The 25363-nt window shown below is 48.0% G+C and overlaps 2 protein-coding genes across 3 annotated transcripts; one reads left to right on the top strand and one right to left on the bottom strand.

Annotated features, from left to right (window-relative positions):
• The first annotated feature begins 1220 nt into the window (after window positions 1-1220).
• LOC120949426 (protein henna) lies at window positions 1221-7008 on the top strand. Of its 2 annotated transcripts, none has more exons than XM_040366724.2 (4): window positions 1221-1389; window positions 5306-5612; window positions 5688-6310; window positions 6384-7008. In XM_040366724.2, exons 1-4 carry the CDS (start codon window positions 1360-1362, stop codon window positions 6768-6770), a joined length of 1347 nt encoding a protein of 448 aa, XP_040222658.1. In that variant the 5' UTR covers window positions 1221-1359; the 3' UTR covers window positions 6771-7008. The 2 variants fall into 2 exon arrangements, with proteins under 2 accessions (XP_040222658.1, XP_040222659.1); XM_040366725.2 differs by lacking the exon at window positions 1221-1389 and adding an exon at window positions 2556-2767.
• Window positions 7009-7943: 935 nt separating this feature from the next.
• LOC120949425 (circadian locomoter output cycles protein kaput) lies at window positions 7944-23371 on the bottom strand. Its single transcript, XM_049606407.1, has 8 exons — window positions 23252-23371; window positions 17229-17623; window positions 12287-12894; window positions 11885-12215; window positions 11587-11803; window positions 11189-11500; window positions 10597-11066; window positions 7944-10532 (listed from the first exon to the last, which is right to left on the bottom strand). The coding sequence occupies exons 3-8, from the start codon at window positions 12322-12324 to the stop codon at window positions 8811-8813; spliced, it is 3090 nt and encodes a 1029-aa protein (XP_049462364.1). The 5' UTR covers window positions 12325-12894; window positions 17229-17623; window positions 23252-23371; the 3' UTR covers window positions 7944-8810.
• Window positions 23372-25363: the final 1992 nt, after the last annotated feature.

The raw sequence follows: 25363 nt of genomic DNA, 5'->3' as shown, positions 1-25363 counted from the left end.
CAATGGTTGTGCTTCTCCTTCCCGGCACATGGTCGGTGGGCGCATGCTCTTTGGCGCGCAGTTCAACCGCTGTCACAGTGGCGATGAGCAGATGAAACAATGTAAAATCGAGGATTTTTGTGGAATTTTCAAAGACAAACTCAAAACATTATTTAATTAAATTAAACTGTTCAGCAAGAAATTAGAAAACTTGGCTATTTATAACGTTTTGAACTAGTAATGGTTAAAATAAATCCAGAAACCAGAAATCAAACAATTATGATTTATTGAGTTTAAAAGCTGTTTAAGTGCACCAAATTATATTTCTATTTCACATGTTTTGCATATTTTAAAGCATCACATAGACATAATTTAAACAAGTTTGACGCAACATACCAAGCGCCAAACACACGTGTGCGACAGCAACGGTTTATTTGAAATTGTTTCATGAAATGTTTGCCAGCGCCACGGCGGACAGTAGCGCAACTACACTGGCTCTTTGCTCTCACTTTCTCACTTCTCAGCGTTATCTTCTCACCCTTGCCAGCAGCCCTCTCACTACTGTAGCAGCTCGCTTTGAATGCAACCAATGACTAGACAATAAATTTCACTTAAAATCAAAATTCTAAAAATGTTTAAAAAAGATTATTTATGAACTAATTAAATTGTCGCTTGTTTTCGATTAACTCCTGATTGAATGCATATCATTAGCAGCAGCATACCAGTATCGCATCGAACGTATTTCCGGTTCTACAAGCGTGACCAAAACACAACAAGCTGCGTAACATTCCTTTATCAATCAAAACCACCCAATGTATGCAAGGAAGATGCAAATGAGGCGCTCAGCTCGAGCACGTGTAGCAAGCTCCCTCCATGTGCTCGATGCATACCTGGCGGCCAGGTGGTGCTGCGCAGTTCCATCCAGTTCCAGCGATGGCAACACTGGCCCCAATCGTCCCACTATCGACGGAGCGAGAACGTCAGCACAGTTGATGCTTTTGCTTTTTTATTCCCAATAGCGATCGCTCGCTTTGCTCACCAGAGACAGGCACCTCTATCTTGTTACTATCTGATGCGGTCGTTTAGAAGCGGGGCCAATCTATCACACGAGCTCCTTTCCGTTCCCCGGTTCCCTGCAGTTCCTGTGCGGCTGCACGTTGCACTCGTCCCGGTGTGGGCCGTACTTTCGATAGTTTAGCTGGACACCGGAACAAAGCAGGTTCAGTTGTACTTTTACTTTCGTGCCGTGTGGACGCAAAACTCCCGGGGCTCTAGTTCGAAGGAAAGGATCGCTTGTTTGCAGTGAAGTTCTATTCATTGAAAGAAAGGATTAACAGTTTGTGTTGTGCAGTGAAGGAAAGTGAAAGAAATCCCTTAACGATGTACCGTTTGCAGCAAGAGTTGGATAAGGTAATTGGGTGGATATTCTCTTCCAGATACTACTAGACCATTTAAAGGTACAAAAAAGCTTGAAAGTGAGAATGCAGTTTTTTTAGCTTTATTTATTTACAACCATGCTGAAATAATGAGGTTTATGCATCAATTAAGTGAATCAAATGCTCAAAGAGAAAAACACTTTTTTGCTTTTTTAAATATATTTTCTCGTTACTATCAAATTTTGTAATTGATTTTCAAGTGAAAGTATTAATGAAAAATCATCAAAATTTTTGAAATAGTTTGACATTATCATCCATGATGCTTTTCTATCATGCAACAGAATTGCTTTTTTGTGAAGGCTTTTAGCCAATTATTTCATTTTTATTTTCACACTATTTTCAACCAGTCCCTAATAAACAATCGATTTTTTTTAACATTCTTAACACTCCAAAATTGGCCCCTAATCGTAACACGTCAATCAACCCTTCCTATGCCCTTACCATCTGACACGTAAGCTTCCGGGGGGAGGGGACTGAGAAGCAACCACTTAAAACAAACACAAATAAGTAGCAACAAGTAGCACATGAACGACCCCCACAACAAGCAACATCCCTTCACCTATTATCAGCAGCATCCTTAAGCATCGTAACAAATCACTACAAAACCGGGTCTCGGTAGCTGACACCACCGCGCACCACGTGCATACTAATTGATTCTTTAATTGGTGGCTGCCCCGCCGCGCTGTGAGAGTGCTTACTGGTGTCGAAACCCTGTCACACAAACGGTCAGTTTGAATAGTGAAACGCCAAACGATAAGCCCGAATCGCGGCCTGAATCACGCGATAAACGAACACTCATAATCGTCTCAATTTTTTTTTCGGGTACCTCCAATTAGTGTCAGAGGACAGTGGACTTCCTTTCCCTTGCGCTTTGTGCCGTTCCCTTTACCCTGTTACCTCCTTTCTACGTGCGCGATAACGCACACCACGATCGCGCAGGACAACCGCTCCGTGCGAGGGCACGCAACCCCACACAGCCGAACGCCGCTTATCAGCTTGCCTGCGTGACGCCATCTAACACACAATTGACGCGTACCCATAGGAGCAGGGGGGGGGGGGGGGCGAGATCACTCGATCGTGCGATCTCTGTCGCGCTATCGCACCCGGCGGCCGTGTGGCAGGCTCTTGATTTAAATGCTTCCTTCTTGCTGCCGACCGGACACATTACCGGCTGAACGATCGTTTGGGACGGTCTGTGCAGTGTTTGTGCGTGTTTGGTGGCTGTGGTGATCGTGTGTTTTGTGCATTCTACCGAGACGACTAGTGCAGTGAAAAACGCTTAAAACACGCCCAGTTTAGTACGAAAAGGGGGAAAAAAGCTCACCATGTACGGACGTCAGGAATCGCAAGGGGTAAGCGTAAATTGGAGCACGCACTGGAATGCGTCAGAAGATTCCCGATCCTTCGCGTGAACTGATAACGCGTGAACCGAAGACGCACTTAAAATCACTACCAAAGTCCAATACCGTTGAGAGGGAGAGATTTCGCTTTCGATTGCAAAACTACCGTTCAACCGTGTACGATTGTGTGTGACATTAACCCCACTAACGATCGATCGATCGATGGGGGAAATAATTGCAAAAACCTTGGGAAAACCCTCCACTACACCGGTGACCGCAGACTCTCACCAGCAAACCAGTTGCTTTCGTACTTTAGCATAATTAAAGCGACCCCCTTCTGAAACGGTTAGCTCCCTCTCTCCGCTGCTTTTATGTTTCAAGCTACAAATGACAAGTGTAATACACCCGGTAGCAACACAATTGCAATCAAAGGTTTGCTTTGTTCTTTACGATTCCGCATTATCTGGAGGGCATTGCAGAATGTGTCAATTCCTGTGGACACTCGCGCTGCAATCACCGGTCAATGTCAAACAGTGATGGTGCTGTTCGATGATGTATGTGAACAGGTTTTGTTGCAAAAAAGATATCCCCTCCAGCGCTGTATCGGACTCCAACTAGTGATGGGAAAAAGTACCGAGAAAAAGGAGTGGAGCGAATCCGGTCCCTTCTCGAAAAAAGCGGAACTACTCCAACAGGTTTTGTTGAAGTTGATTGATAAGAGATGTTTAGTCAGTGTAAAATATACGAATTTTACAGGCACGATGGTTTCTTCAGCTCCGTGAGAGTTTGATTCCCATTTAAACCGTCCCTTGGTAGCAAAGATTTATGTTCCGGTTGCGTGTTACTAAAATTTGGATTATTACAGAAGAGATGACCGCTTGTAGCTCTTTAATCGAAGAATAATAAGTGACAATCTAGCAAATTTTTGGAGAGTCGTTCTAATAGCGCAGTGATTGTTCATAGGATATTGAGGACACAATTTGGAGCATCGCAAAACTGCGCGATATTTGCAGTAATTATTAACAGCAAGTTATAGCCGATTTTTAGAACATCGTTATGAGCGAGATATGAAGTGATCATTCTCAGGACCTTATGTAGAATTTGTAAGAATGATGTCATTCATTAGAACGATATTTGGATCGATCGATCTAAACTAGTTCTAAATGATTTTTGGAGTGTCGTTGATGTTCTCATTCGCAGGCTCGATCATCTGAGAAATATTTGTAGTAATGATGCTCAGGGACTTTTGAAACTCTTTTTCATTCACTGAAATGACATTTGGAGCGATCGATCTAAAGAACTATCGTTTATCTTTCGCCGTAGGCAGTGCTGAAAATGTCAAGAGTATCACGAGATGTTCACCAACGAAAACAATGAACATATCCGTGGTAGCTTGATGCTCATTGCTGATAGTCAATAAAAGTGCGTGCTTTCACCTTTCACCATGCTTTCTCCCTCTATCTGTTTTGATTATCGTTCGGTTAAAACAGAGCGAGAAAACATGCTCATTTTGTTTCTTGGAACCACTCGCACGCACCGCATATCTCCCATGACCATCACGATGATCACCGACTGAAAATGTCGCGACCAAGTGACTGACCAAGAGTTGGTTGCACACAATGTAACCAAGCATGTGATGGTCACACCAACTGTTTGAGGCTCGTCTCTGATCTGAATTCAGTAGAGCTCGTGACGCTTAGATGATTTTGTTTCAGCCCGATTTTGTCATGACCATGTCAGTGACATTTTGCCAAACTGATCACAGCAAAAAAAGTCGTGACATAGTGACTGACCAAGCGATGGTCGCAAACATGTCATGAGCATGTATTAGTCACACCAACCGTCACATGAACTTTTGAACAATATTTAGATAACGACATTTGAACGATTTTTGGGACGGCGAACCACCGAAGAGCAAATTTCGAACGGAACGAACGAACATGATGCCAATCACTTCAATAAAAAAGCGGATCCGCACCCAACAGTTCACTCCTAACTTCCCATCACCAGTATCAACGTCGATACATCGCTTCGAATCGCACACTACAATGTACACGATCGAGTGCTTTCGCTTCCTTTTTTATAGGAGCTTTTCGCCTTCTCTCTCTTTCTCTCGCTCTCTCTCTCTGTGCGATAAGAACAAAACACAAACATTACGACACACAGCCAAGACAGTCCCCGAACAAAGCTTCATCTTTCCCTAAAACCCCACCCGACGTCATCACGGGGGCAATCTTGGGCGATTGTTTCATCATCATGCACGACCCTCCGAATGCGAGCGGAGAAAACGAAGTAAACAAAAAACATACGGAAACGCGCCATTACTGTCCGTTAGCCCGCAGTCGGTGGGAAATCCGACACCCCGCGTGCTCGAGATCTAATTCCTTTCCACAAGACGGCTGGCGGGGTGAAGGGGCTCGTTATAAAGCGATCGCCACCGGTGCGATTCGCGCTCAGTACCTTACAATCCTTCCATCCTTCAACTGCGCAGTGCTGTGTGTCTGCTGAAGCTAACGAGTAGTTTTACACCTCTTTTTTTGGCACATCTAGCCCACCCTAAAGGAAGGTGGCTCCTACATTATGGAAGGACACGATGCGGCCGAAGCGAAGAACGTCTGCCTGATCTTCTCGCCCGAGCAGGAGGAGGCGGGCGCACTGGCCAAGATGCTGCGCATCTTCGACGACCACCGGGTGAACCTGCTGCACATTGAGTCGCGTTCGTCGACCCGCGGTCCAGGATACGAGTTTATGGTCGAGTGTGACGGTAAGCGCGGCACGCTCGGGCCGGCCATCGAGGCGATCCGCGAGAAGAGCAACTACTTCAACATCATCTCGCGCGACTACAAGGATAACGAAGGTTGGTTTGATGATTTGTGGTTTCCGGTGGTGTTGACAAAGTTGAGCTTATTTTTTTCCTTACCCTTCCCTTTAGCCACTGTTCCGTGGTTCCCGCGGCGCATCCGCGATCTGGACCGGTTCGCCAACCAGATCCTGTCGTACGGGGCCGAGCTGGACTCGGACCATCCCGGCTTTACCGACCAGACGTATCGCGAGCGGCGCAAGTACTTTGCCGACATCGCGTTCAACTACAAGCACGGCCAACCGTTACCGCACGTCGACTACACGCCGGAGGAGGTGAACACGTGGCGGGAGGTGTTCCGCAACCTCACCAAGCTGTACCGGACGCACGCGTGCCGCGAGCACAACCACGTGTTTCCGCTGCTGATCGAGAACTGTGGCTACCGGGAGGACAACATACCGCAGCTGGAGGATGTGTCCAACTTCCTGAAGGACTGTACCGGGTTTACGTTGCGCCCGGTCGCGGGACTGCTTTCGTCGCGCGATTTTCTCGCCGGCCTAGCGTTCCGCGTGTTCCACTCGACGCAGTACATCCGGCACCCGAGCAAGCCGCTGTACACGCCGGAACCGGACGTGTGCCACGAGCTACTCGGCCATGCGCCGCTCTTTGCCGATCCGTCCTTCGCGCAGTTCTCGCAGGAGATCGGGCTGGCGTCGCTCGGAGCACCGGATGAGTTTGTGGAGAAGCTAGCGACGGTGAGTACAGCCAAACAGTAGCAATAGACAGTAGGTGACATTATGCTGACTCCTTCTTCATTCCCCTCTCCAGTGCTTCTGGTTCACGGTCGAGTACGGTATGTGCCGCCAGAACGGCGAGCTGAAGGCGTACGGGGCCGGGCTGCTGTCCTCGTTCGGCGAGCTGCAGTACTGCCTGACCGACAAGCCCGAGCTGCGCGAGTTCGATCCGGCCAAGACGTGCGAGCAGAAGTACCCGATCACCGAGTACCAGCCGGTGTACTTCGTGTCGGAAAGCTTCGAGGACGCGATCCAGAAGATGATCAACTACGCGAACACGATTCCGCGCCCGTTCGGCGTCCGGTACGATCCGTACACGCAGAGCATCGAGATACTGGACTCGGTGCCGCAGATCTCCAACCTGATGCGCAACATCCACAACGAGTTCGAGGTGCTGCAGAACGCGTTCAAGAAGCTGTAGAGTGGCCAGCGCGAAACCACCGATCGCCACGCGCAGGTTCAGTGCAGGGAGCCAATACAGTACAATCGTTGGTACGTTTGCCTTTTTTGTTTGTTATACAACGATAAGTTCGTTTAAAGAGTCGAATTGAAAGCGATGATGGTGTTTTTTTTTATAATGTTATCCTTAATACTGGCCAAGAATTTTGATTTTAATTAGTAAGTTAAGAGTGAATAATAAATCCCACTTTGTTCGTTAAGCACATAAAGCAAAATCGTTTTAATGACCGTCCACCGTTCGCGCTATAGGGTGTAATCTTGTTCCACAAAACAAAAACGCTGATTGTAAAGCGCTGATTAAAAGTGCCCCAAAATGACAATCGAAAACACGACGCCACCAGTGTACCCTTCTGACCCGTTTCGTCGATTGGCAGATTGGTACACATTGGTGTCTACCAAAACATGAAACAAAACAGCAACAAAAACACGCGATATTTCACTGTGTCACTGTGGTTTTGGCCAATTGGCAATGCGATCATGCGAAACCGCGAGGGGCAAGGTCACAACTGCCCGCACTGATTGTTGGGCCTTTGGGCTTCCCAATCACTACTGCTGTTGCTGCTGCTCAGCTGTCCAACAGCAGATAGAGCTTGAGTAACCACTGGTTCGAGAAAGCGCCAGCACGATCACGCGCTACTTTGTAACACTTTTCGGCGATTTGTGTATATTGTTTCTCAAAATAACTTTTAGTATACCATTTGCCGATCAGCAAAAAAAAAAATAGTTCAATTTTAGAAAAATATAGGTTGTGTTATTTAAAATTTAAAAACAAAAAATCTGTTCACCGCCACCATTTGAGGCAAACATCTTGTTTTGCGCGTTGGGTCGTGCCTCCCATGCTGCCATGATCATCGGCCTTATCAATGTTTGTTTGGGATTGGTTAATGTTCTGTGTGCATGATTCTTCACATTTTCTAGTGATTAGCGTAAATATAAATGTGATTTTATGTGTTCATGTGAGTGTGAGAAAGAGTAATTGTAAATTAAAGATTAAAACTCCGTCCGTTAGCAAACGCTCCATACGCCTGTGAAAGCTTCACATGCTACACACGTACCGTATTGCATGCATTTAGGCGCTTACAAGCAACATTTTTCTTTGCGCATAAAGAAACAACTTACCAATGGTTGGCAATGGTTCCGCTTTCAACCCCACGTTTGTCATTGTTTCATTTATTTCTCCTTCAATCCTCCTACAATCCCTTCCCTTCCCTTGGTACCTCTGCAACTCGATAAGCGCAAAGTATTCCGCATTCAATGATCGTTCTGTAACTCCCGGTGCAACTCGAACATCATCCGTCGTGGTACCGAAAGAAATGCCTAAACTGTGTGAAAATACACACATCCATGCATACAGTAAAAATGCTTCCTACGCCACCACCGTGCTCTGGTGTGGTGGTCCCCATGGCCTCCCATTTTTTTGGTCTAACAAACTACTAAACCGACTTAAAGAGACCTTCCGAAAGACCTGATCTCTATCTTACGGCCTAAAAGAAACCTGCAATTATCACCACAGTTTTTTTCTCTTCTTCCCTTCCTTTCCAGCTCTTCTATTTTACATCAAGACAGACCCTTTGTGACTGATCGCACTCTCTCTCTCTCTCTCTCAATCCCTTACAAGATAATCTTAGTAGTACGATGGCTCATTAGGCTCTAAGTAGTATATGGTAGTGGTATCTATCAGATAGTTTGTATAACTTGCAGTATAAACTCCCCGCTTCCCCTTCTCTACAGAATTATGCTTCTTTGGTAAATGGACAAGCTAAAAACCTCGTCCCCGTGTGTGTGTGTACAGGTATAGCTTTACAAAAAAACTGCTGCGGAGGGAGTTTCTTCCCCGCACTGTGTTTACATACATACATCCATGTATGTACATACCGTTTACAATAGTTAACAATAATCGTCTACAAAACCTCACCGCACGATCGAACAATTCGTTGTGTTAAGCTCGATGGATTTTTTTTCGGTTGAAATCACTTCTGTGTCCCTGTTACCGTACTACAATCTACATTTCACTAGTTTGCGAGGGACAGGTCCTGGAACCGGCATCGGAACTACCTGCACCTTGATGTTGCTGCTGCTGCTGCTGCTGCTGTTGCTGTTGAACGGCGGGTTGTTGTTGCTGCTGGCCCTGCTGTTGCTCCATGCCGGACGTGAACAGGATTTGCGCCTGTTCCGCCGCCATCTGGTACTGCAACAGTCCCATGGTGTTTCCATTACTGTTATTGTTGCTGTTCCCACCCGCTCCAGTGCCACCGTCGGGCGGAGCACCCATCTGCATGTGCTGCTGCTGCTGGTGTTGCTGCTGCTGATGTTGCTTCTGCTGCTGGCTCATCATGGACGTGGCGGGTGTGGACGAGGTGGACGATTGGCTCGATTGGTGCTGGAGATGGTGCAGCGGGACCGGCGTCAGCTGCATGTACGATATCATCTCGTTCGGTTCGCCCAGCTTCCCCTGCCCGGTGTCGGTAAAGTTGAGCTGCTCCGGGTCGGGATGCAGGATCGGTTTTTGGTCCGGCGGGCCGATGCAAAGCTGCTGCTGATCTTGCAGCGGATGCTGTGGCTGCTGTGCATGGTGCACTCCTCCATGGCTAGGAGGATGTTGCTGTTGCTGCTGCTGTTGCTGCTGCTGTGCCTGTGCCGCGGAAGGATGGTAATGGTGATGATGGTACGAGTTTCCCTGATGATGGGCCTGCAGAAACGAACCACCGCTAGCGCACCGTTCCCCAGGCGGTCCAACGCTCGGGCCCGGCCCGGGCCCGTTTCCCGTCCCCGGTGGAAAGGGGAGTGAAACGATGGACGGCAGCAGACCGTACCGAGCCATTAGTAGCTGCTCCTGCACCCGCCGCAGCTCTTCCTGCTGCTGCAGTATCAGGTGCTGCAGCTCCTCGTGCTTGCGCTGCAGCTGATCCTGCACCTGGTTCTGGCTGGGCGTCAGGACGACCCCGCCCGTCCCGGTAACGGCCGGATGGTGCGCCACCGCGTACGCCCCGTGCGGTGAGGTGGACTGGATCGGCGACAGTACGCCCGGGGCCGTCTCGGTAAAGCCGGCGACCGACTGCACCGGGATGGCGGTCAAATACTGCTGCGGCTCGATGAACCCGGTCGCCGTGAGGATCTGCGTGACCGGCGGGGTAATAATGGTGGCGGGCGGCGGTCGTAACGCGGCCGTGGTTGATGGTTGCGGGAGTGGTGGCTGCTGCTGTTGTGGTTGTTGGTGTTGTGGTTGTTGGTGTGATTGTTGCTGCTGTACTGTTCCGGGCTGCTGCAGTCCAGCTAGCTGCTGGTGGGACTGTTGTTGCTGTGAGGGTTGTTGTGGCTGCTGCTGCTGCTGTTGTTGTTGCTGGAGAGGATGTTGAGTTTGTAGCTGATGCGGGTATACGTCCGGTGGGTTTTGTATCATCGCCGGGTGTGGCTGCTGTTGCGGCGGCAACTGCTGATGTGGTTGCTGCGCTTGGTGGCCCTGCAGCTGTTGATGGGGCTGCAGCAGCGGATGAGGCTGTTGATGTTGAAGCGGATGTTGGGACTGCTGTTGCTGCTGCTGTTGATGCTGTTGCTGTTGCGGTAGATGCTGCTGCTGATGCTGCAACTGGCCGGACGCTAGCTGATGACCGCCGTGCGGTTGTTGCGGCTGCTGCAGCAGAAAATGGGACATGGAGTTCCTGTCCGACTGGCTGCCGTGGGAGGAAACCTTCGACGGGAACGTGCTGGTACGCATGCGGGAGCGCTACAAAGTAAGCAAAGTGAGGTTAGACACAGCTCACCACTCCCCCAACAACACAACGACTTACCGAATGTTGCGTCACGAGCGACTGCCGGCTGGTGTGAGATTCCGTGGAAATGGACGTCGCCGAATCCGACCCAGGCCCATGGTACGTGTTGTACCGATGGCGGCCCCGATTGGACAGCCCCGTCGGTGAGACGCCCGGCGTCGGGGCGATCCGGGACGTGCGCGAACTCTTCGAGCTCCAGGGCGAGGTCGCTAGTAGGCTCTGGGACGACGATTGCTGAAACTTTCGCTCGACCCCGTGCACGCTGATGCTGTCCGCGTCCTCCGAGAACTTGCTGTCACCCGCCGTCTGGTTGCGCATCTGCTTCATCACGTCCGCGTAGCTCACGACCCGGTGCGTGCAGACGACAAACTCCGGCTTCGAGTTCCACTGGTGGTAGGTGATGTAGAACCGCGTCTGCAGCCAGATCCACTGCTGGCCCTTGGTGAGAAACCGGTAGTAGCACGAGGTCCCTTCGCCCTTCTGCATCACTACAAGAGCGGGGAAACACAAACATACAAAGCGGACCCACACGAAGCCCAACATCAGTAATGGTGCCCCCATCCCGGACCGGTACGCGGAGCGGTATATTGTTTCAAGACTGTGAGCTTACATGCTTCATGACAAGCCACCACCTTTTCCAGATCGTCAAAATGATAATAGTCATACCCGGAAGTTCCCAGCACTTCAAACGGGAGGTAACCGATGATGGGTGGCGCGCGGTGGTCGAGAAACAGGAACTTCCACTCGAGGCTGTGGCGGGACGTGAACTCGCTCTTGGTGTTGTCCACGATCGACATTTCGCGTATGAGCTGGGGCGTCTGGAGCCGGCCCGTCCCGACGAACACGAGCCGCGAGTCGGCATCGCTCGTGTACCCGCTGAACCGGGACGTCGTCATGAGCGACTCAGTGTCGACGTCACTACCTGCAAACGGCGTGAAAAAGGAAGACCAGTTCAGAAAGGAAGGTTTCAAAAGCTTTTGGGGAGATCCTCCAATCGCCTGTACTTACGAAAGTAGCCGGTAAACTGGACATGCTCGTACGACACGTCCGCCCGATAGTCGACCGTGCCGCGCTTGATGTAGCAGGAGAAGGTGACCTGATTCTCCCGGCTGATGCCCGTCTGCAGCGGATCGACCACCGTCGTCGGGTTCAGCAGTATGTTGTACAGATCGTTCTGGTCGTCCTCGTACACCATATCGTACACGGTCATGTTCAGAAGGTCACTCTGGAATTGGATTCACAATTTAGATTCGCGATCCCGGTAGCATCCAGATGGCGCTGCTGCCCAACCTGCTTTCCAACTCACCGGTAAATGCCCTAGCAGCGAGGTAATACTTTCAGAGGCGTAAAATACTCTCCCGGTGGAGGAGAACACGATGATGAACCCGTCCAGCGCTTCCAGTATCAGGTGGGTAAACTCTTCGTTCGAGAGAAAGGAGGGCTTCCAGTCGGTCTGGATCTCGTGCACGCGCGACCGCACCGCTATCTCGTTGTGGCTCTTCAGGAACGCGATCGTCGACTTGAGCACGGTCGACTTGTCCATCTTCCGGCTGTTGGAGGACACCATCGAGCTGAGCTCGTTCACCAGCAGGTTAAACTGATCGCGGCGCTTCTTCTCGCTCAGATTGCGGGACTTGCTGGAGAGTGAACACATGCATTACTCCATTAGTGACATCCCAGGTGGATCAAACCCGATGGCTATCCTTACCGTTTCGTGTCATCCTTGTCGTCCGGATCCTCATCCATGGCCGAATACGAATCCGCATGGTGATGGTGATGATGGTGGTGATGGTGATGGTGATGATCGAGATCGATCGACCCGCCGTATCCGTCCACCTCGTCGAACAGGGAGGACCCCCGGGCGGGGTTGTGCTTTAGTTCCTCAATCTTGTGGCCGTTGCCCGGTATTCCCCGGGCTGCACGCACACACAGGAAAATGGTTTCTCACAGAAGGCTTTATTCTCTCTTTCTTACACTAAGCGATCGCGCACCGAGACGGCGTAACGCTCCTAAAAGAAAACACACAGACAAAACAATACGAATTTTCCTTAGCCGAGTAGTGACCGGGGAGTTCGTGCTCTACTGCTACTTCCAACGAATGCTGCACGAGTCTCTTCTTCTCTAGCTCTGGGGGTGCGAAAGAGTGCGCACCCTGTTTTTTCCCCTCCAAGCGTTTAGGTGACGTTTGCAAACGGATAGCACGGTAGCGAGCGTTCCAAATGATGACACCAAAGGTCGCCAGATCGAAGGGCCATACTTTGCCTAGGCATTGGATGCAAGGTAGCCGTTCTAGCTGGCTGGCCGTATATCACAAATCTGGAGAGATTGAGAGTAATAAGAGAGGTATAAAGGTTATTCAAACGATCAGTTTGAAGAGTTTGCAGGACACAAATTATCAATAACTGTAGATACAGACATCACTCTGATAGATAATTCCGGATATGTCTACACCTGGCAGGTTCATATACAAACAATCTTTAAGTAATCACTCATACACTAGCACTGACTCGGCAGTGAAAAATGTAAAACGTGAACACGTGGACAATAACAACAGGCGTTTTTCCTCCATCACAAACCATGTTCGGTCGAGGGTAGATGAGTAAGGTGGTTTACATAAAACATAATAAAAAGTTTCTTCTGCACGTGCCACCAGTTGCTCGTGACGAGTTAAGGGCTGTTGACGATTTCTTGGAAAACTAAACGCCACTGTAACGCCTATTGTATTTTATTTTCGTTTGCTTTTCCACAGCTTCTCTCCCTGTTTCAGAATTCCGAGAAATACGGAAAAGAAAATTAAAGATTTCAAGCCTCCGGGGATTTCACAATCGCCGGCAAATGACGATTATATGAAAACGTTCATTTCGTAATATATGTGTCTTTCTTCTTCTTTTTCTTTTTCTTTTTGGCCGTAACGACACCTACGCTGGTAATGCGGAACTGTCTCAATACAGGCTTCCGAGTCTTATTGCTGTACCCCAAAACACACAGTGGCATATAATCAGTTCTTGCTACGCAAAAAGAGCAGTACGGATGGGAATTGATTCCGTCTGGCATTGTAAAAGCACACGCATCAATCGAATAGACCACAGCACCGTCCGAGTACTGTGCCATAAATAGACGCATATAAATTTCGCAATTTAATTTATTTTTGCAGAAGTATTTCATAACTACTCACTGCCTACCTTCTTCCAAATACTCCCAGATGCGGGTAATTATAGCAAACATCTATCGCGTTACATTTTTATTGATTGTCAACAGTAACATTACTGCCAACATCATACATCGATAAGTATAGTTATACCAAAAGATGTAACTGCTTTCATCCGATGAGGAGACCGATGAGCCTGATCGTCAGTCCAAGTGCACTCTAAACTCCCGCAAAACGACCATCATGACGCCCATGACTCGTCCAACCGATCACAACAAGCGAGTGGGGAACGCAATATGAAAACGTCGGCGTACAAACAAATAAGCAACACCCCTAACACGGCGGCTAGTGGCTAGAAAAGAACGGTGGTGTACAGTCGCGCCGTAAACAACAAGTGCACCCGAGTCACCCGCAAAGTTTTGAAGTGGGCCTGCTTGGGGTGGGTGCAAGCAAAACGCGTGTTACGCAATTCCACACAACACGGCAGCTAGGGAAGGTTTAAAGCCGGGCCTCGGTGATGGTGGTGGTGGGCTGCCCAACGGGAGGAATTTGTTCTGCAGTGGTGTTGGTGTAGCTCACATCGCATGCACCGTTAGAATTGAGCTCGTTGTTAGAATGCTTGCCAATGCAAACAACCACTACCACCGACCAGTGTGGTGCAAAGATGCTTGCCTTGATCGGGCGGTAATTTGATTTGAGCCGGAAAACAACGCACAGTCTACTGAGCTGTGAGGGTGTGAGTGTGCGAAAAGCTAGGCTCGGTCGGGAGGTCTCACACCGGCGGTTACCGGCTCTTTGCTTGAGAAAATGGTGCGTAATTGTTTTTGCACGTCAATCACTGTGTTGCTGTAGAATCGATTGCACGTAAATGTAAAGCAATCGATTCGAAGGGAAAGCATGACTAGAGCCTGATTGTAACAAACAGATCAGTTCATCTGCTTCCCAATATCAGGTTTCTATAGGCTATACCTGATGATAAAGCTTTCATATTAGCTAATGATATCTTTCGGCATGATTATAATTCCAGCAGATCCTTATTATTCGCGAACACAGCTGTTGGGGCCTACAGATTTTGAGGAATAACTTGAGAGAAGTACAATTGAACTTGCTGTGCTTGACGAACTGAGAAAATGTCTAGAAAGGAACTATTTTTCCAATGAATGAATACTTCTTATGAGCTAAACAAAAACAAGGTTCTAATCAAAATGTTTCGAAGAAGTAGTATCTCATCTTGATCATGCATCTTGATGCATCTCATTTTGATTTGAATTATAATTCTGCATTAAAATCCCTTCTGTCGCCCATCTAATGGTAGGATATGAAGTAACTGGCGAGAACAGTTGTTTAACTAGATAAAGAGTCAAAGACTCTATCCACAACAGTCATATACCAAAGACCCTACCACTTAGAGGCTCTTTCAGAGAGCAAATACTTCGCGAGACCAGCCAATGAAGCTCGATTTGCCGCTTGGCGTTGTATTAGAGATAATTTAAAGAGACTAAAGACTATTCAATTGTTTCAAAAGCATCTATATACATATATAAATCACAAGTCAAGTTTTTGCTAAAAAAAATTCAAACTAGCCCTATGATATTTGGGAAGTATTAAATTCTCTCCATTTCCATCTGGTCCGAATGGTTCAACAACCCGCAAAAGGCGATGTTGCAACCTAAAGGAATAGCTTAGAATCATAAAAGCTCTCCAAGCGCTTCACCAGCAGGTCCACAGATCCAGCCATAAGCCAACTTCCACATCGCAACGAAACACTGTTGATGCAAACCTTCATTTAAACACTTCCCATAAATAACCGATGGTTCACGAGACTGTTCGCTCGTTCGAGATATTCAGCAGCGTTACACAACGCAACAGTTCAGCCCAACAAATGCCCCGGATGTGCCTAAGGCTTCCGAATATTTTCCGCACACAACACCGGCCCAGACAATTTCATGCAAACATTCACTTCAACAACCGTTTATCGGTGGCAAAATGGTCACCGCAAGCGTAGGAATCAATACATAAATCAACGAACCGACCAAGCGCCAGCGGTTTGCTGCAACAGCGATGAATCAAAGGAACCATCCACAATAATCTTGCATAAGCTTCCACAGGGGGAAAACAACAAGGTACATAAATGGTGCCGCACTGCATTATTCCTGCATCCGATCGAGGCGATCGAACTACTCGAGAACAATCTTGCTTCCCTTCTCCTCCTCTTCGTCCTACTCCCACGTCGAAGGATGGATTTATTTCGCCACAGTCACTTTCTTTCGCATATCAAGCGATCGCAAACCCGATCTACTGACCTCATGTCATGTCATGTTGAGTGTTATGATGGCAACATTCACCAAAACAGGCAACGCACTCAAGAACACGGACGGGAGGCGTCTAGAACTGTACAGTTCTCTGCTCGCACGCTCTGAAGCTTCACGAAGATGACACAAAACAGCCGAGAGGAAATTATAAATGTGTCCAAAAACTGCATCCTGTGCAACAGGGACGTTCTCAAACCAACGCACAGCGACATATTTTATTCATCAGACCTACCCGGGGGTCTCTCTGCTTTTCCTGCCGAACCCCACTCGATATACCGTATGCAGTCGTCAGATGTATCCCTTACCATGTTCACCATGTCAGTGTTTCTGATTTGATTTCACGCGAGACGCAACTGCTTCGCATATTACGCATACCGAGCGAAGATGACGCCCCGGGTGCAAGCTGGAAGACCTCACAGTAAAGCATCTCCGGCACTCCTTCACAACCCCGGGGAGTGTGATCTAATAACAATGGGAGGTTCTGTTCTGTTTTGAATATTAGGACCCACATTACCAGATTGCTGCTGATGCTTGCCAGCGCCAATTTAGCAAGTATAATAGACCCTATGGTACTGGTAAAGTCGAGGCTAGGAACTAGGAAATACAATCTTGACAAGGAAAAACAGCAGCCATACCATCCCAACGGTGACTCTCCATTAAGGGCAATCATTTCTATCATTCAAAACACTCCAACCGTCCATTGATCTCCCGGAGGCTCTAGTGCCGATTTGCAAGTCTAAGTGAGAATCTCACTAGCCGGTATGGTTTCTGCAAACGTTGCTTCATTGTTGCCACAGGCAACACTGGCCTGTGCAGCGGCGCTGCGTAACGCCGCTCTCAATTGCTAAATTATTTGTCTGCACTTATATGTCAAACATAATCAGCGTCACTTAATGGTTACAGCGGCTTTTCATCTCCTGCACAGAAGCCACCCTCGTCACTGAACTGGACGTTAGGGTAATCGAATCGAACTCCCTTCGCTTGAGAGTCTTCCCGCGTGAGCAATCGCCGACCCACGGCGGGCAAACCTCGTAAAACAAATTCCGAGTATGCCCACTTTTCTCAAACGACTGCTTATTCCACTCCCACACGGTGTTATCTAACTGCACTGGTTTTTTCCCCAACTGCCTTCTATCGATTGTTCCGACCATTTATTGTGAAAACAGTTCGCCTACTTGGTCGATCATTACCTTTGGTCCAGTTGTTCTCTCCAGGATGTCGCGTAACTTCACACTATTGTCCGTTTTTTGTTTTGTTTCAGTGTGAACCACGCACTACACGTTTTTATAAATATTCCTCTACGACAATAATTTTATCACTTTCAAATCATTTTTGGGTACTTTTGTAACATTTCGTAACACTATTGATTGGCACTTTTCAACCACTGATACACGCGCTGGTGTCGCCACCTATTCCCCAAAACACTCGTCAGTACACTACCTGTATCGCTGCTTACGTCATCGGCCGTGTTCCACTAGGCGAGCTCGTATTTCACCACGACGCACCATCTCACTAACACCATGGTAGTGAGGTTCACGCGATCACTATCTGATTCACCGCACACACGCACAGAAACACACGGAAGCTAGAGACGTAAATGAGAGAGAGAGACACAATATGAGACAAATTTCCACCTGTTGATTTCCTCCTCCATCTCCAGGCTTGACCGCTTGCAAAGGGTCATGGTGGTAATCACAAAACACTACAACTTTCGCAGGAATTACAACCCAATCTTGCTCGTGTTACGTTCACCGGAACACAAGGTTCCGCGGATTGGATTGCTGTAGGCAGCAACCTGCTCCTCCAGACCGCTCACTACCATTTGACCGGCAGCAGTTGCCTGCCTGCGCACACTTTCATCACAAACAGCAGAAACACAAACACTCCGCAAGAGAGAGTGGGAGACGAGAAAAAAAGGTAGCTCTTTCACTCAACACAGCGGCTTCTTGCGACATCTCCCGACGGTTGCACGAGTAGTGATGGGCAGGATGCTGTTTCCATCCTTTTCACAGCCTCCTGTTGCTTCTACGCTCAGTACAGCGTCTACAGCGAGAAGCCGGTTTTGACACGGAGCCGAAGGATGGGGGGGGGGCATCCTCGCTCTTACACAAACAATAAATCCTTTTTTCTTCTCCTCCTCTTCGCGCATTTTTCTACCGGTTTTTCACCAATACAGCAGGAGAAAAATACACACACACATCACATTTACACAGTTGGACAGAAAGTATCGTCGCGACGGCTATCGTCGGAGAGGTATCGGGTAACGCAACTCACCGTAGGTACTTATTTTGCTTCCCTTCTTTTTGTCCGCCCCTTCACTCACTCACTGTTTTTCCCTGGCACCATCGGAACAATCAATCAAATGTGTGGGTGTGGGGGTGGATTGGAAGAAGAAAAAAAGGGCGCACAGAACCGGGTAAACGAGGGCAGGACAGATCGGTACTCGGGAAGCGGGAACCGATGGTATGGCAACGGAACTTCTTTTTTCCCCTTTTTGACACTTTTTTGTGCGTTTGTGTGCGTGTGTGTGTGTGTTTGAATTGTTGCCGTGAATTTTGCTGGTTTCCCGGGGTTACGCGCAGCTCCCTGCCCCTATGTTGGCGACCGGTCAGTTTTCTCTTGAAATCACACTGAACCGGAGACAACCTTGCGACGCTAACTTAATTAAAGCTAAGCAGCAATTTTCCGCCGCAACCGTGCTCGGGCCGGTGTCTTTGTTCCGGCTTCAACCGTGTGCTTAGTGTAGGACCAGCAGTTGGCAGTCTTTCGAACGAATATCACCGTATGGTTATGCATTTGCACACCTTAGTACGCACGCACTTCCGGTTTCCACTGTTTCTAAACTGGTCTCATTCGCTTTACAACTTGCTCAGCTAGATTGGAACGGTTCGATTGTACCACAAAACTGGTCAGTTGTTGTGTGGTGCAGGTTCAAACGTTGATCGATCAACAACTCACAACGGCACCTAACATGACCATATGGGATATACACCACTAATTGCGCTCAGTGTTATTGCCTTTTCCGGTGCTTTCATTTCAAAACGGTATCTGTAATGTTACTCCACCACCAGCAAACAAACTTGCACACTTTTTAGTTACATCTGTTCGCAATAATTTAACACAAACAAACTAATACGATAAATCACACTTTTCAATCTCGTCTGCCATTTAAACTACTCCATCTGTTTCGCACCGTATCGTCCGTTTTTTCCAACCTTCACTTTGTGCATCTGCATGCTACAGCTGCACACGCAGCACCATCACAATTGCACCATCGCATGCAGCAGAAGGGTACGCAGCAACACCGGCACGAGCGTTACACTGCGTCCGGGGAAAAACGCATACCGTTTCGGAAGAAAAACAGGTAAATTTCCCATTACGCAAACACAGGCACCAGGGTTTTTGTCCTCCTGGTTTCCTCTCCTGGGCGCCTCCATCACCTAATCCTGCTCCTATAATCTACCCTGTACGCGTCGTTCGAATGCCGTGGTGTGAGTGTGTGTGTGAGAGAGAGCAAACGAGACGTTGAGTCCTCTGCAATCCATCAAAGCAAACATGCTGGCACAGGTATCACCAAGGACAACGAGACAAAAAAAAGGAGCGAACGAGTGAGAGGGAGAATATTTTTCAAACTGCAACGGTTTGGTGGTACACCTGTTTCTCAACCTCTCTTTCTCTCTGTCTCTCTTTCTAGCCCTAGCTGTAACGATCGTAAACTCCTACTCCTCCTCCTCCTCCACTGTTGTGGAAAAACTCTCCCTTGTTGCCTGTGACTGGCAGGAGTGGGGGGCAGGATAGGTTGGTTGTGCGTTATTCAACAGGCTCTTCTTCAGGCTGGATGATGATGTAACAATGATGGGACGATGATGGGAGGAAGCGGCAGACAGGTAGGGGTGGAAATTCGAAACATTGCGATATGGACGACAGAAAATATCCAACCATTTTCCTCTTCTTTCCGCACCGTTCTTTGTGTCTCTTCCATCACTCCTCTCCATTCTTCATCCAGCTTTGGAGAAAAAAAGACCAGACCAGAGTTGGAGGGCATTGCAAATGGTAAAATGAATCGGAGTCGGAAAGTGTGATGGATTGCGAGCGCACGGCACTTTTGCGGTTTCGGGACCGGGAACCAGTGCTGGATGGCTTACAAACACACACACGCACTCACACAGACAGCCGCCCCGGTAGAAGTTTTGTTGCAAATTGCACCATTGGTTCTGAGTTTGCTGTACACGCTCCGACAATGACGAGGAACAGGTACAGTTTTACCGATTCTTGGCAAGCGTTGGGGGAAATTTACGTGTTGTACGTTGGGTTTGACGTGTTCAACTACATTTGATGTAATGAGAGCCCGAGAACCTGTGCTAATGTTCTGCGCCTATACCACTCAGTAGAGTTCAGATTTTTGTGCGATTTGTGATAAGTTTGAAACTCATGCTTAAAATCATGGTTTTTTAATTCAATTCTGATTTTGGAATTAAAAAAAAAAAACAAAAATATCAACAGATCTGAGATCGGATCTGAAGCTAGTTTTAAACAAATATTTTTGTTTTTGTTTTTTCCTGCTATTCAGAAAATCCCATAAAGGTGTGTTGCCAGGTGTGATGAGATTTAGAGTCGAAATTTGAACTTATGACATACAGACAAGCGCTTAAAGTTGAACAAAGAAGACCCTTCCATAGTAGAAGGATTTCAAACAGACATACAATACAATACATCTGATGGACCAAAAACAATGCATATTGCCTGTATATACTCCAGAGAGTATCTAAGCCGGTGATAGAGCTTCTAGAACAAGGGGAACTCATAATTAAGGCTCTAATACCATAGAAGATAACCAATCAATGAGTGAAATAGGATGTCTGCATGTACTCCAGAGCGTATCTAATCGTGTGATAACCATCAATTATCAATATAGGCAAAGATAAAAAAAGTTGAAGAATGTAGCTTCATTCTATGCTTAGTTCTGTAGGTCCTACCAAATTCCCAAAATATTCAGAATTGTGTCTATATCTTCAATGTATTCTTCAAACTAAGTTCAAACTAGAATATGGTAGACGCAGTCCTATGGTACAGTTGTGTCAACTTGCACGACTTAACAACATACCCATCGTGAGTTCAAAACTCATATGGACGGACCGCTCCTTCGTAGAGTGGACAGACTATCCGGCTGTGTGATACTCAATAAGCCTCGAAACCCTAGAACGACATGACCGCGGTGGTCGTTACGCCATGCAAGAAGAAGAAGACCAAACATGCAAATATAACATCTCAATACCTCCAAAGAGAATAACAGCGAACGTAGAGTTCAAATATACAAATTTCACAAACATTTCTAACAGGAATTGGAAACACAACAAATCAAACTAAAAATGCTGGATCCACCTAGAACCGCTAGACTCTCAGGTTACCAATTACGTTTCAAACCCTACGTGCAGCTTGCCGCGCGTAATGATAGGTTCTGATTCTGAGACGGTGGCATCAAAATGCAAAACATTGCTTCCACAACATCATCAGCAGTACGGGAAAACGATACAAATAGGTGCAAATTATAGCTGTGTAAAGATACAAACACACACACACACACACACGGCCACCAAACCCCGATACTAAGCCGATTTCCACTCCACACTAAGCCGATGATGTATTCGGACGCAAAACGAATGCTTTCGCACAGTTGTTAGAGTTGTTGGTGGTGTTTCGTTCACATGGTCTTTGCCTTATCGCACAGATACACGCAAATAGAGAGAGAGGGGGAAATAGCGTTAACGAGCATCAGCCAGCAAAAAGGCAAACACCAGGCGCCTCCGTTTGATTTTACGATAACATTCACTCAACTCTTGGTATAGTGATTCAGACATTTTACAGCACTCAACACACACAACACACTGTACAAACAGCACACACACAAACACACCGTCAGAAACGCAGTTAATTAATCGATCTTTCTAATCATCCCATCACCGCACTACTGCCACTCGGTGACATTCAAAACCGCAAACATTGCACAAAACGCAAACACTAAGCCACACTAACACCACGTTACCGTTTAATGCGTATCGCGTAACTTGTACATTCTGCAAAAAAGTGCATACCGCTGCATATTCTTGATGCAACAGCTTTCAACACGTTGGGTGTGTGTGTGTGCTTCCATTCATTCAGGTAGAATTGCATTCTTTACTCTAGCATACACGCACAAACCGAAACTAACACACACACACACACGTAAAGAGGGCATACACTAAAGGGCATGTACGCACGTAATGCTTCCGGCAGCAAGACACTGTGCAACCGTCGATGATGCAAGTTGCAAGCTGGCTCTAAACAAATTGCACTCTTGCTGTTATCTCTACTGGTTTGCTCTCTTTCTCTCTCCCACACTAATGATGGATGCAATAGTGCTTCTAAGCACCAGCACTGCACACACGCCCGTTCTCCCCGTGCACACCCAAGAGCAAGGTCACTTCTCTACACGGGACACGGAAAGGGTGGAAAGGGGGTGGGCTAAACTGTGCGACACGTGTGCATCAGAATAGAGCCCGCGGAATAGAGCACACCTCCACACCGAACACCACCCCTTTCTTTGCAACCCTTCGCGACAAAGAGAGAGAGAGAGCGAGAGAGCAAGCGATCGAGCGTGTGCGGGATGATCGTGAGGAACCGCTTGCAGGCAGATTGCAGTAGGCATGTGGTGGATTTGTGCTGACGACATCACATATATTGAAGCTACTAAACAACAACAACAACAACAACAACAGCAGCACCAACGAATGCACACGAATGATAGACGATAGACGATTCTGTTTTTTTTATTGTACTACACCACAACCACCACCACCACCACATCAAACACCGTTTTGAAGTATCGCCCGTTCTGCGACATGCGACAATAAATAAATTACGATAAATAAATCGCACGCTGCAACTGCGGCTCGAGTGGGCTGTTGTACGGTTTGGCCACGAGCGCCTTGCGGTCAACAACTCACAAAGCGGATGATAACGAAGCGTAATCATCCTAACGGACTATAAAAGACAAACTGCTTCACATTACAACACACAAACACACACGGCACCTTTTTCACCAGACACAAATCAAGATTTTGTTCTGTTATGGGCACCATTTGTTGCATCCGTTTTTTTAAACCGTTTGAAAAAAACAATCCGAATCACAGAAATATCCGAATTACACGTGATCGAACGCCGTGCACGAAATTACCTTTATCCTGCTGCACTACAATGTTAGTATATCAATCGACCCGCGGTTCAAACGCAACGGCTACGCAAAAAAGGCGCATTTACCTTCCACGCGCGTCAACTTCAAACTGAACGAAGCGTTCATCGGCAGCAGGCTTTGGAGCGCGCGCGCGTACACGCTCGGTGTCGGTGCAAGGCGGTTCACTCCGACTCGGAGCTCTGTTGTGTGTGTGCGAGAGCATGATGCGGGGTGCGAAAGAGCGAACGAGAGAGAGAGCGAGGCGACAAGAGAAGCGTTCATCTCATCGTCGCTGTCACCGCCGCTGTGTTCATCGCCAATGGAAATGGAATGCACGAGCGCACGCGCCTACTATTTGGGTCCTGCTGGTGGCGGGACACCGCTTGCCACCGTGTGGACGCATACACTAGGAGCAGCCAAAGACATATGTTAATGTAAATTCTTCTACCAAAAAATCTTGAAAGTTCATTTCTAGTACACCAAGAAGCGAAGATATACCAATGTACTGTTTGTGACGGATAGGCAGTTTTTCGTACAGTACTCTGCACTGGTCTTCACAAAAACATTTTAATTCCATCCAAGAATTCCTGCTCAATAGACGTCAGCCAATCGAAGGCTGCTCAGTCATGCCGGCGCGTTCGGTTAAATCGTCCAGCTCCAGAAGATACACGCCCAGCCCCCTTATCCTACTTATCGATTCTAACCATTCGCATCCAGAGCATTCTAAGCGGCCGCATCTGCCGGCCACACATTATGCAACAGAGATCGTCAACTTGATCAGATACATCCCCGCCGCACGCTCCATGCTCTCCTAGCTGTCAGTTATCAATTGATCGGCCTTCTGATTCACGCAGATCTTCCCCGTGTCCCCAAAGTCTAGGCTAGGAGGGTCTTAAAAACAAACCAACCACATTCCTGTACCCTTTCCCGACCTTCCGACCTCTCTCTCTCTCTCTCTTCATTTCCGAAAGCGGTGCGTCACTAAAAAGCTCCGTACCGTCGGGTTTGTTTAAATTATTATTCCCCGTGTCATCTTCGCCAGGAGCGTACCCAAATGCTCTAGTATCGCCGCCTGGCAAATGTTCTCGAAACGGTGACAAAGTCTGTACGGGCCGGGTTCGATTGGAGGGACAACTTGGAGCTTCGAGCACCTTCGATACCACGCAGCAGGAGTTCACCCGAGTGCAAGCGCGCGGATCTGTCGCCGTCGTCTCCATGCCTTTCCCATCCCGCATGAAAGGAAGGAGGGGGTGATTTATGGTAAACCCCCGAGGTACGGCAACTTGAGGAGGCATTTGCTTACCGGTTTTATTCACGCCTTACGCCCCGGAGGAACCGCCTGGAATCAAACTCTTATTAGAGGGCGCATTTGGAAGTTTGGCCCGTGATTCGGCTCGCGCTGCTTGTGTGTTTGCTTTTATCAGGCCGGCCACTTTGAAGCCTCCGGGAGTATTAGCATATGACCTCGTAAAGCGCATCACCAAATCCTCCTACCGGGGAGGATCGCTTCGATCGTTCTGGAGAGCGGCGAGAGCGTGTTGGCGACGAACCCAGTACACAACGAACACCTCCGGTTGAGTGACTCAGTGCAAATGGTGGGGAGGTAAGGTTCCTCCTTCAGATGCCCCGATGGATGGTTAGAATTGGACATTATGACGCAATTATAATTGATAAAAGGGATGGCAATGAATGTGTTTGTGTGTAGCTAAGCAAACGAAGTGAACTAGAGACGGGAGAAGACGTCGACGCATTTCCCCTTTTGCAGTTCAAAGTCCACATACCTAAGATTGCAAACAAAAACAACAAAACACCAACAAGAAGATGTAGGGAACGTCTTCAACCCTCCCGATGAGGTGTAAAAACTAAGAAAACGTCACGTTCACCTTACACGGTCTGCCGTCTTCGTTTGTCGCCCTCCCCCATTTTTTGCCGGAACCAGACCAGCGGGACCTAGACCCGCATTATCTAGCCGCTAGTTCCCGCAGCACCCGCACTGGGGGGAGACTAGCGGCTCGTGTACGATTGCTTTTGTTTGTGTCGTGTGCGCGATCGAGACAACCATGAACCCTCGGGCGTGTAAGCGCACACTACCGCACTGTTGACTTAGCGCGGTTG

The sequence above is a fragment of the Anopheles coluzzii genome, chromosome 2 (genome assembly GCF_943734685.1).
Source record: "Anopheles coluzzii chromosome 2, AcolN3, whole genome shotgun sequence".
Taxonomy (NCBI): Eukaryota; Metazoa; Arthropoda; class Insecta; order Diptera; family Culicidae; genus Anopheles; species Anopheles coluzzii.
This window is presented reverse-complemented; position numbering and strand designations above follow the sequence as displayed.

Excerpts from the sequence above, each read along its gene's own strand:
- LOC120949426 (XM_040366724.2), top strand. The coding sequence starts at position 1,360 with ATGTACCGTTTGCAGCAAGAGTTGGATAAG. Across the intron at positions 5,613-5,687 it reads CGACTACAAGGATAACGAAG|CCACTGTTCCGTGGTTCCCG; the intron begins GTTGGTTTGATG and ends CCTTCCCTTTAG. Across the intron at positions 6,311-6,383 it reads TTGTGGAGAAGCTAGCGACG|TGCTTCTGGTTCACGGTCGA; the intron begins GTGAGTACAGCC and ends TCCCCTCTCCAG.
- LOC120949425 (XM_049606407.1), bottom strand. The coding sequence starts at position 12,324 with ATGGATGAGGATCCGGACGACAAGGATGACACGAAACG. Across the intron at positions 12,216-12,286 it reads GACAAGGATGACACGAAACG|CAAGTCCCGCAATCTGAGCG; the intron begins GTAAGGATAGCC and ends TTCACTCTCCAG. Across the intron at positions 11,501-11,586 it reads CCAGTTTACCGGCTACTTTC|GTAGTGACGTCGACACTGAG; the intron begins GTAAGTACAGGC and ends CGCCGTTTGCAG.